This window comes from Anarrhichthys ocellatus, unplaced genomic scaffold, assembly GCF_004355925.1.
Source record: "Anarrhichthys ocellatus isolate YVR2014 unplaced genomic scaffold, GSC_Weel_1.0 scaffold4, whole genome shotgun sequence".
Lineage (NCBI taxonomy): Eukaryota > Metazoa > Chordata > Actinopteri > Perciformes > Anarhichadidae > Anarrhichthys > Anarrhichthys ocellatus.
In genome coordinates, this window is record NW_022280034.1 from 14133876 (window position 1) to 14144670 (window position 10795).

Here is a 10795-nt window from a genome sequence, read left to right on the forward strand (position 1 = left end):
ACTTTTGCAAAAGCCAATGGGACACGAGGGGTGGAGAGATGCACGTGGGCTGGAAAAGAAAGTACTAAAGGGAAAATATAGACCGGTCAAACTGTGGAGGACACAGAGGGGAATAGTTCAAGACGAGATATTTGGGATATATCGTGATTTCGGGGTGAAACAGTCTTCCTGCGGAGCCGTGCGCATATACGCACTTGGAGAGTTCCTCGGGAATCGAGCCACCAAGCAACGTTTTACCCGCCAAGAATGACGGAAGAGAGCAGGTCCTTCACAGACCATCCCTGCAGTCCAGCAGGCAGCGACAGCTCCGTGTCCCGGCATGAAGCGGATTCAGAGTCGCCGACCTCTCCGGCGGGGTCCGACGCGCGGGAGGCAGCGTGCCCGCCCGGGATTACGCCAAAAACGGAGAGCGGCGTGGAGGCTGAGCGCTTCCCCCTCTGTATCCGCGACGCCGTGTCGCAAGTGCTGAAGGGTTACGACTGGTCGCTCTTACCGGTGCCCTCTCATGGGGAGAGAGGGCTGAAGAGCAAACCCCGCGTGAAACGGCCGATGAACGCGTTCATGGTCTGGGCGCAGGCGGCGCGGAGGAAGCTGGCGGACCAGTATCCTCACCTGCACAACGCGGAGCTCAGCAAGACGCTGGGCAAACTGTGGCGGTGGGTCCTGAATCTACACCAGTCTCAATTTCAACTAAAGAGCACTTAGTATTTCATGCATCTAACTGTGTTAATGAAGGTATTAAGCATTGAAATGATCCCAGTAATTGGCCAAAATTTTGCACAACTGCAATAAAAAACATGTATGAGAACGTACTTGTAAAAAGTGATGCAGAATTAGAACGCATGCAGAGAGTGTTTTTTTTTTTTAATGAAAATAAAAATGAAAAAACAGTTTGCACTGAAAACGTTACTGAAGTAACTGTATGTGAGTATAATTAGCTAAGTGCCCTTTAGTATCAAAAGTACCAGCACTGACAATACAGAAATAAGACCCTATATGTGATATACTATATCCTATTTTTGGATTATTATTACTGATGCATTGATGTGTACGTAGCGTTTTTCTGTTGTTGCATAAGAGTGATTCTAACTATTTTTACACACTTGGGTGGTTTGATCGATAACAATCCATCAAACTGTATTAGCTCATCATATGTTTTGTGTGTTAAGTCTCGACCTGTTAGATCGTGGAGTAAAAAGTACTCTGAATTGTGGTGGAGTAAAGAGCACATGTGCACAAAATGTCACGAAGTCATAAGAATGATTCTTATTTCTCATTTTACGGTCTGGTATTCAAGAGAATCCAACAGTGAGCACGAACCACATGGGGACGTGGACTGTATCGCATTTGGCCTCTGCACTTGCTGGTGTTTAAAAGGACCTTTTAATAATCTGATGACTCTCTTCCTCAGACTCCTCTCTGAAACAGAGAAGCATCCCTTCATTGAGGAGGCCGAGAGGCTGAGGATGCAGCACAAGAAAGACTATCCGGACTACAAGTACCAGCCTCGGAGACGCAAGACCACCAAACCCGGGCAGGGGGACTGTAAGCCCGGACTGGTCCAGCAGCAGCAGCAGCAGCAGCATCAGAGCCTGTTTAAAACAGAACCAGGGGGGGGCGGGCTGGCTGGCACGGGGGAAGTGCACCATCATTACCAACCAGACAGGACAGGTTAGATGACTACCCTTTTTAAAAGTGCATGTGTTGCCACTTATTTAATTTTTTTTTATACTTTTATTTCTTCAGTATGGAAATATTGATTAGTGCTTTCTTTGGTTTTGGTTTCCAGGTCAGTCTCATGGACCTCCAACACCTCCCACAACCCCTAAAACCGACCTCCACATGGGGAACAAACAGGAGGGCCTACGGCCCGTGGACAGCAGCTCCGGCTCCGCCCCCCCCACTGGCCGCCAGAACATTGACTTCAGCAACGTGGACATGTCAGAGCTCAGCACCGACGTCATCAGCACCATCGGTGGATTCGACGTGCACGAGTTCGACCAGTACCTCCCCCCCAACAGCCACGGCTCCGCTCTCCTGACCCCACCAGACGGCGCCCACGGACACGGCAACCCCCCGCCGGGATCCTTCATCCCACCCGGCTTCCATTCCCACTCCCACAGCAGCCCCACTTGGACACCCAAGAGTGGGACTTCCACTGGGACGCCGCCATCGTCCTCATCCGGCCAAAAACTTCAGATTAAAACCGAGCAGATGAGCCCGGGTCACTACAGCAGCTCCTCCTCCTCCACTCCGCCGCCGCCGCCACAACCCGAGTACGCGTCCCTCGGCTCCTCCGCTTGCTCCTCCGCTTCCCCCTCCTCATCCTCCGCCAACCAATCCAACTACACCGACCTCCAGAGCTCCAGTATCTACAGCGCCTTCTCCGGGTACCCTGCCAGTCTGTATCAGTACCCGTACTTTCACTCCTCTCGTAGGCCTTATTCCGCACCGCTTATCAACAGCCTGGCCTTGGCGCCGCCTCCACACAGTCCTCCCTCTGGCTGGGAGCAGCCTATCTACACAACACTCAGCAGGCCTTGAAGAGGAGGAAACCCCCCCCCTCCAAGTGTTTGGTTATATGGACAAAAACTTTAATGACTACTCAGATCGGGGCAGAACAGTAGCCGCTTTCATGACTTTGAAGAGATTTGATGACTTGAAAGAGTTCATCCCTGAAGGTGGATTTCTGAAGGACAGCGCTGATATCGGTTGGGCCAAAGCTTCATATTGTGCGTCAATATATTAGTTACATTTGTTCATTTCCATGGAAAGCAATTCATGAGATTAACAAAGATTCTCTTTTCTGACGTTTAAAAACCTGCACTGGACACGAAAAGGTTCCATCTGAACTCCACACTAATGAGATTTTGGTATGTGAGCAGCACCTATTTAAGACGGGGCGTCTCAGGTTTAGGAGCAGTTTTTTCCACCGAAAGAGCACAAGTGCTTCTTTACCCTCACCTTCACATCGATGGGGTTCAAAGCCAACTGTGTTGCATTTTTGACTGAATCTGAATGTGTTCCTTTTTCTTTTTTTCCTTTTATTGGGCAGAATTATGTAAAGGGGTGTGCATTATTCTGTGAGGAGTTCTGAGCCAGCAGGAAGTTGTATTGAACCGTATCGAGGCCGAGGGATTGTGTCTTCTTCTAAGCAATGTAGGGTATCTGATGAAAAAAATTAAAAAAAGATTGCAATTGTTTGACATTTTGGGAAACACACTTATATATGCTTTTCGTGCCGATACTTAGATAGGAAGCTTGATACCACTCAGGCAGCATGTGATCATTCTCTGTGGGTTCATCACTACGAGCGACCCCTTTGTTTTCACTTTGTCATTTGACACATCATTAAAAAAAAATACAAATTATAGCCGCTCTCTAATTAATCCATAAAATGTAGTCTTAACCTGAACCTAAACCCAAGTCTAAGTCCTCTTTGGGGGTGAAATGGAACTCATGTTCAACCTCTCAAACACTTTGTCTTGCCGGTATTATGAGATCATGTATATGGTTTACCCATCCCGGTTATATATCAGAAAAGCGCTCAACATTACATGGGCGCTAAGATAAAGGAATGCAAGTGTCAAGAGTCCCACCACTCGGCAGACAGTACACGTTTCAAATCGGACGTTCTTGCTCCTTCCGCCGACCTGTCCCTCTCTCCTGCTGCATCACCAGTTGGTTTCCAACCCAGCAGCTGCTCCTGCTGGGTTTCCTGTGCGGAGATTAAGCTAATTTCACAGTCGCAGCTCCGGTCGGGGGTGTAGTCTGCGGGAGCCCTGACGGGACGGGACAGCTGGATTGGGGTTTCCACGCACCACAACAAGAAATGCTCCTTTGATTTATGACACATGAAGAAGAAGAAGGAGAAAAAAAGCATTGACTCGTTGGCATGAATCCAGTCGGACTGTTTTTAAATGTATCTAAAGGGTTAACACTCTAATAACTCATAATAGCGTGTAATCCCCACATGGTTCGAACATAGAACCTCCCCCCCAAGAAAAAGAAATAACCTGAGGAAGCAGCTTTACTATTCATGAATGTTTGCTACACGTGCCGGCACCTCACCGACCACAATATCTACAGGACAAACAAGGTGGCTGCTGTCCCAACCGCTTTTAAAACACTTCCTGTGTGGGTCCCCCACCTGCCTCAGCTCAGTGCCTCACTGTCTGGGCAGTTTACCGCGACAACCATGGTTGCCAACGTCAACAAGAAGGGCCAGACAGAGGCAGCATTGACTTTCCGCGCAATTCCGCGAGGAGCCGCGGGGCCAGCAGTGTGGAAGTTTGTGTAAGAGTGGCGAGATCATCAGGTGACATTTTACACCAGCAGACCAGCTCACGCTCTCCACACGTGGTGATCTCGTTGAGCGGGTGACTGATGAGCGCCATCTGCTGGGACATAGAATATGTGAACACAGCTGGGCCTTTACAGAAAAAACACAGGAGTGCTGCACCTGATGCAGTTTTGCTTTGTGGACTTTTATTATTTATTCACGTCTTTTTTTCTTAAAATAAAAAATAATAATAGTTTAACATGTTGGGAACTTCACCTATATCCTTCCCTTTTCTGAGTTTGATTAGAAAATCAATGGAGGCGGAGCCAGAAGGCGATTAGTTTAGCATAGCATAGATTATATGCCTACCAGCGCCTCTAAAGCGCATTAAATAACACATATTTTGGAGACTACAGCGTGTGTGTGTGTGTGTGTAAAAAAAAAGTTGTACAAAGACTTGTGACTCCAGAAGATGCTTGAAGTCTTGATGACTAAAAGTTTTTTTTTTTTTTTTTTTTAAAGACAATAACCTGGTGGTTTGACATCAGAAAGAAGTGACCTTGAGGCTTGCGCTATACTTGCATAACACACCTGATCCTCTGTCTGCGGTTGAGTTGCATTGTGGGTAATGTGGGTGCCAGGCTTTGACAGGGAAGAAGAATGTGTGGAAAAAGACAAACGATATCTCTGATCCTGCTGCGTCGATTATAATACGTTTTTTTTAAATAATGATTGTCCATTGTAAGTCTGACAACGTTATAGGAGCCCTTTTCAATGCAGACGTTGATAGTGAGTTTACTCCTCATCTAACCACAATGCCTTATTAACTTATCCTGTCACCTGTCTGTGTATGTTTTGTCGTTGAGAGAACTCCCATTTGGAAGTAACAGAAGAGCTCCACCTGCTGGATAAATGCACGTAACTGCACAGTACAGGGTTTACACTTTAAAGGATCATTTATAATTATTTCAACTTTGGTGTTGAACCAAATGAATTGCTGTTTGGTTAAAATGAACTAGAGGGCCAACATTATGGAAATTAGACCCAAATTGTAATACACCCGAATAATCAAGCTACCTGGAGTTAAAAAGTATCACATGTGTACAGATGACACCGATATGCAGAAAAATCAGACTCCACATGCCGCTTGATTTCAGGTTCATCTGTATTCATGTTATGATGTTCATGATGAAACAAACCGCCACTGTGATTCGAGGGTCAACACAACAATGTGTCTTTAAAAAACAAGATGCACGATGTAAATAAAAACAGTTGGAGAGTAGAAGTGTTGTATAAATTACAATCCTGTCACATTACAATCCTTTTAAAGCAGCGATAACTGTCGACGGTACAAATAAATAAGAGAACAGCTGTCGAGATCGAGGTCGTTAAAGAACCCTGCCCGGATGCAGATCAGCCACCTCCAGCTACGTTAACAGCTACGGTGATCACTGAGAGTTTGTGTCTGTGTGTCTGTGTCTGTGTGTGTGTGTGTGTTTTTTGTTTATGCATATTTGTTGTTAACAGCACTTTGTAGGTTTCAGGTTATAACAGGGTCTCAGTGCCAGAGGTTCAAACCTCACAGCGTCCTCAACGAAAAACATCACGATTCCACACACACACACACACACATACACACACACACACACACACGGTAAGCCACTGTCATCAAAACTGTACATTCAATAAATTAACAATGCATCGTCTTTGTTAAGCGACCAGTGAAATGACTCTAGAATACATAATTACATTAGATTACAGGGAGAATGAACCATTCACAAGACGAAATCTGAGAGGCGGAGGGGGAGGGGGGGGTTGTTGCAGGGAAAGGGTCCACATGGCAGAGGTAAAGGTATGGTGATAAATGTATAGCACAAAGGTTAGGTAGGCGCAATAGTGATGACATCATCTACCCTTTCGCCGACGTCTCAACCCCACGATGGGCCCTCGGTCCCCGTTAAGAGTTCAAGTTCTCCACACATAGATAGGCTCCAGTCCCTCTGTCTTCTCCTCTTCATCATCTTTTCTCATCTCCAAAACCCACCCCCCCCTGTCCCCCGTAAACCCCACCCGCTCCAGCCATGGTGTCTGCTCACACACTGGGGTTGTTTTCTCGGATCTGAATGAGACTGGGCCGGTCCAGCTGAGTTGTGGTCGTCCTGCGGTCTTCAAGGCTTGTGTTTGAAATGGGCCTCCACTGCAAAGACACACAAAAGAAATGTTTTGGTGTACAGAGCAACAGACGCATGTGTTGTTGGAGGAGCAACACTGGAGTCAAAGTTGTCTTAAAGCGGGGAAAACGCTTCTAATTACCTCCATCACGAATTGACAAACATTACATTTTCACAACTTATCAGTTATCATAACTTCTGTTCAACACATGCATGAGATGAAAAAGAAAGTGACATAATACAGGGCTAGGGAGAGGCAGGTACGTCATGAACAGCACTCTTCCACCACCGCACCACCTTCCACTCTCTCACCCCAGATGGGTATCGAACCCACAATCCCTAGCTTTGGTGCCTTGTCCGTTAGGCCACTGGGGCTTTACACACCACATAAGTCCCTTGTTCTCCAGAAATACAGCGAGTTCCATTAAAGCAACATTACGTGAATCCCAACATGTGGTTTGAAATAACATGACATTACACGAACTGCCCACTTGTTTAGAGCAGGAGGAGAATCCTTAAAGCTCTGTCGGAGTCGAGAAACTTGAGACAAAAACTGTGACATTGTGCCAAAATGAAAAAAAATGAACGTCTCGGGTCGACAGAGGAGGCGAGGTCATGAGCGAGTCGGCGGTTAGCTCAGACATGTGTGTAATAACAGCGAGAGGAGCAAACAGCAGACAGCAGAGATTACAGCTAAAAGGTTAAGAAGCTAAAAAGAAAAAAATGACTAAAAAGGAGATTGTTTCGGAGTTTTACAAATATGGAGTTCTGATGACGTAAGTTCCCACGCTGCCATGCTTAAAGTTTTTTCAAGTGGATGCTGATTTGTCTTAAAATATGGGAGCATGTTGGGGGTTTTTTTTTTTAGATGAAAAGCTTCTCACTATAATGCTTGGTTTGTACCGTGGGCTTTACAAGATACAAACCAAGCGAGACCCACTCTTAAAAACATTGCTCTACAGTGCTACCAGAAAGCCAAAGCTCCACAGGATACCTTTAAACATAGAAACAAAATCAGTGAAAATTAAAAAAGGATCGGAATCGCAAACGTTCCGCACCTGCGTATTCCTGCGGCCTCATTGGCCGATTGATGACCCTCTGGAAGGCAGCTATCCAATCCCGTTGCTCGGCCTCGGTCTCGCAGGCGAACAGGAACTTCCTGTCCGGTGTGACGATGGTGATGCCGTTGTTCCAGTGGTGGCCCTGTGTGGAGGAGGGCAGGCCGGACAGGACGGTGTAGCTGTTCTCCTTGCTGCCGATGAACACCTCGCCCCGGGCGAAGGCGTCCTGGGAGACAGACAGAGAGGGTGAACGGGACGTCCTGTGGACAGACCAGGTGATCAGTCGGAAATAAAAAAGGACGGACGGTGAGGTCTCGTCTTACCAGAGGGTCTTTGAAATACATGAGTCTCCTGTCGTCCATGGTGAACCACCTCTTCTTGAAGCCCTCTGTGTGCTGCAGCAGAGCAACAGAGACAATCAGGGAGTCACTTGTCGTAAGAGGTGTGACCAAAATCAAGCCCCACTTGAATGGCTTAGCTTTGAGCAGCTCAAATAAATGTATCCACAGTTATTCAAAGTGTTGAGGGGTTGCAGGCAGCACAAACCTTTGGTCCTGTTTTCTCCATGAATCCTTCCTTCATGAAGTTTCGGGTCAGTTTGGGCACCAGCTGGAGGAGAAAAGACAGAAGACATGAAGAAGACATGAAGTAAAAGCATGCACGTCATATGAAACACAATGATGCGTCGTGATCACCTTTAACAAATCCTCACCTCCTCGTCGCTCGCTCCAGGGAAGGCCACCTGTAGGTAGTGGAACCTGGCCGCTCTGATAGCGTTGAACCAGTCGATCATCTCCTGCACAAAACAAACACACCCCTCAGTGGCAACCTGTCCTGCTTGAAAGCGCACAGTTTCTTTCCACGGTAGGCGCTTTGGGCTCAGAAAAAGTCATGCTGATGGGTTTTTTTTCCCCCCCTCTCTCCCGATGCCAGTGAAGGCAGCAGCGAGATGTAGTCAAAGGCATCTGTGCTGTGTGGATGCTGCAGAGCTGTCGATAACTCCACCACAGAAGAAGAGTCACAGTGACACTGAACAAACTCAGTGAACTCTCTCTCTCTCTCTCTCTGTCACAGCATGCAGGAACGTCAGTCCGCCAGCAGGGGGAGCAGTGCTGTTTCTGTCTCATTAACTCTCTTTCTTTCTCTCTAAATATATATATCATATATATATATATATATATATATATATATATATATGTTTATAAAATCTATTGGGTAGTTAGTGTAAAGGCTCAGAACATCTGTCTCTATTTCCCCATCATTAGCACTAAATGATCCTTTCCAGGAAACTTTCCAGGAAATGATATGGCAATTATGGGTGTTACAAGTGTTGTAATAGTGTTTGCAAATAATTCAAAGCTTTGCTGCTGCTGACCCCCCCCCCCCCCCCCCTAGACAAGGTAAATACTTTGGATATATTTCAGTCAGTACTGCGCTGACATTTGGCTTCGTCATTCCCCACGTGGAGGGACCAAGCTGAGCACAGCGGGGAGAGGGAAGGTCCACTCGAAACCTACAGGGGGGATGTGGGGCTTTTCTCATGATTAAATTCAAATCTATTTCAGAAAACGAAAGCCAAAATAATGTAACAAAACTTGCAAAAACAACATACTTCACGTGAGACGATACGGTGCGGTCTGAATGAAGCAGGACTGCGACACATTTTCTGTCGCGTTCTGCTTTGATCTTAAAATGAAACGGTGCCGATGAAGGTTAAAGTGCTGAGTCTCAGCTTTAAGGCTGTTTGAGGTCACTCGCGTCCATACTGGTGTACACTGCAGCAGTCGCAGCCTCTTTTTTTTTCCCTCCCCAAAGCCCTCCAATTTGTGAACAGCGAGTCAATTCTCACCCTCCTCCCTGAATGTGGATGTGGACGCCTTTGAATTAAAGCTGAATGTCAGCGGTTCACCCCGGTAGTTATTGTCTCGGAGCCAAAACAACACAAACTCTGTCACTACCCAAACACTTTGTGACATTTCCAAGTCCAAATGTGATGAGCAAAGCAGGCATGTTGTACTACTCACCCTGTATTAGTGTACAGTACTAAAATGAAGAAGTAGCATTGTAGTTGTTGTGCTTGAACGGTGTACCTTAGCATCACTGTGGTAGACGAAGATGTTCCTTGTGCTGTTGTCTTTCAGGTAGGTGATCTGCAGGCCGCAGGGGTTGCCAATCTTGGCCGGTTGGAAGGTGGCGTTGAGGGTCTCGATCTTCATCAGCGCCTTGGGATCCCTGGCCTATAGGTGGAGGGAGACAACAAACAGGACTCGTTACCCCGTGCCTTGATGGTTTTTCAAACAACCCTTTTGAAATCAGCGGCATCGTCTCGCTCACGTCCTGCTTGTTGAAGTATTTCAGCGCCCCCTCCCTCTCCGACAGGATGAACCTTCGGCTGAAGAACTGACCGTTGTCTCTTCCTCGTTTCCATAGAAACCCCTCTCTGTACCCTGGGCAGAGAGTGAGGGAAGAGAAAAAAGAAAAAGAAAGTGTTTGAGGTTTTTGGAGGAGAGATTAAACAGAGGAAGGGTGTCTGTAGCGGTAATGGTGAGGTGTTGTGACTGGCTTGTGGTAAGGTGAAACTTCGGTTAAGCACAAATCAAATATCGTTTGAAATTGCATTTAGAAGACGGGGGAGAAAAAGAGGAGACGGGGGAGACAGAAAACACACAAACAGACAAAGAGGGACGACTTCAGCAGGGGATGCAGCATGAGACAGCAAACAGAGGGATGTTATTTGTGTCCAAAGACCAAAGAACTTCCTTTTCCATGTTAATGATGCGCCGTGCTATTCATAGCCTGTGATGCTGTCTATTTTTGGTAACAAGCTCTGCCCACGCTGCCTCCTTTCTGTCTTCTCCCTTCTATTTCTGACGTGTTGTCTTTCTAATCCCGATCTATTTTTGGGGCTTAATGGGCGGAAGATGACTCAGCATTATGAGGTGACTGATATACATTTTAGCCATCCGACTGGTGATCGCACTGCTGACATGCAGAGTGATTTATAAGGAGCACATATTCTCGAAAATAAAACTTGCAACTGAAAGTGATGAGTGTGAGATGAGAGAGGAGTTCATTTCCCCCCCCCCCGAATGATTGCGTAGAAAAGCCCAAAATACAAATCTGGGTATCATAATACTTTCTTTCCTCTACTGCAACATTCTCCATATGCCCGCTGCCATTGATTACCTCTCCTCTGTATTCTCGCCCTTTGCATTCCGCTCCATCCATGTGTACGTGTGTGTGTGTGCGTGTCTTTGAGGCTGTGACTTTCTGACATGAAA

General features: G+C 46.7%; 2 protein-coding genes across 3 annotated transcripts in view; one reads left to right on the plus strand and one right to left on the minus strand.

Moving 5' to 3' along the window:
* The first annotated feature begins 82 nt into the window (after positions 1-82).
* Positions 83-3418, plus strand: sox8a (SRY-box transcription factor 8a). The gene is made up of 3 exons (XM_031842978.1): positions 83-656; positions 1412-1671; positions 1790-3418. Exons 1-3 carry the CDS (start codon positions 247-249, stop codon positions 2542-2544), a joined length of 1425 nt encoding a protein of 474 aa, XP_031698838.1. The 5' UTR covers positions 83-246; the 3' UTR covers positions 2545-3418.
* Positions 3419-5429: 2011 nt separating this feature from the next.
* Positions 5430-10795, minus strand: part of LOC116381129 (arf-GAP with dual PH domain-containing protein 1-like) — a 21645-nt gene continuing 16279 nt past the window's right edge. For both annotated transcript variants that reach the window (XM_031842979.1, XM_031842980.1), the window contains 7 exons: positions 9849-9961; positions 9605-9751; positions 8227-8310; positions 8061-8123; positions 7838-7909; positions 7512-7740; positions 5430-6479 (listed from right to left, as the gene is read on the minus strand). In XM_031842979.1, the coding sequence (XP_031698839.1) occupies positions 6451-6479; positions 7512-7740; positions 7838-7909; positions 8061-8123; positions 8227-8310; positions 9605-9751; positions 9849-9961 (737 nt within the window). In that variant the 3' untranslated portion in view covers positions 5430-6450. The remainder of the gene's footprint in view (positions 6480-7511; positions 7741-7837; positions 7910-8060; positions 8124-8226; positions 8311-9604; positions 9752-9848; positions 9962-10795) is intronic.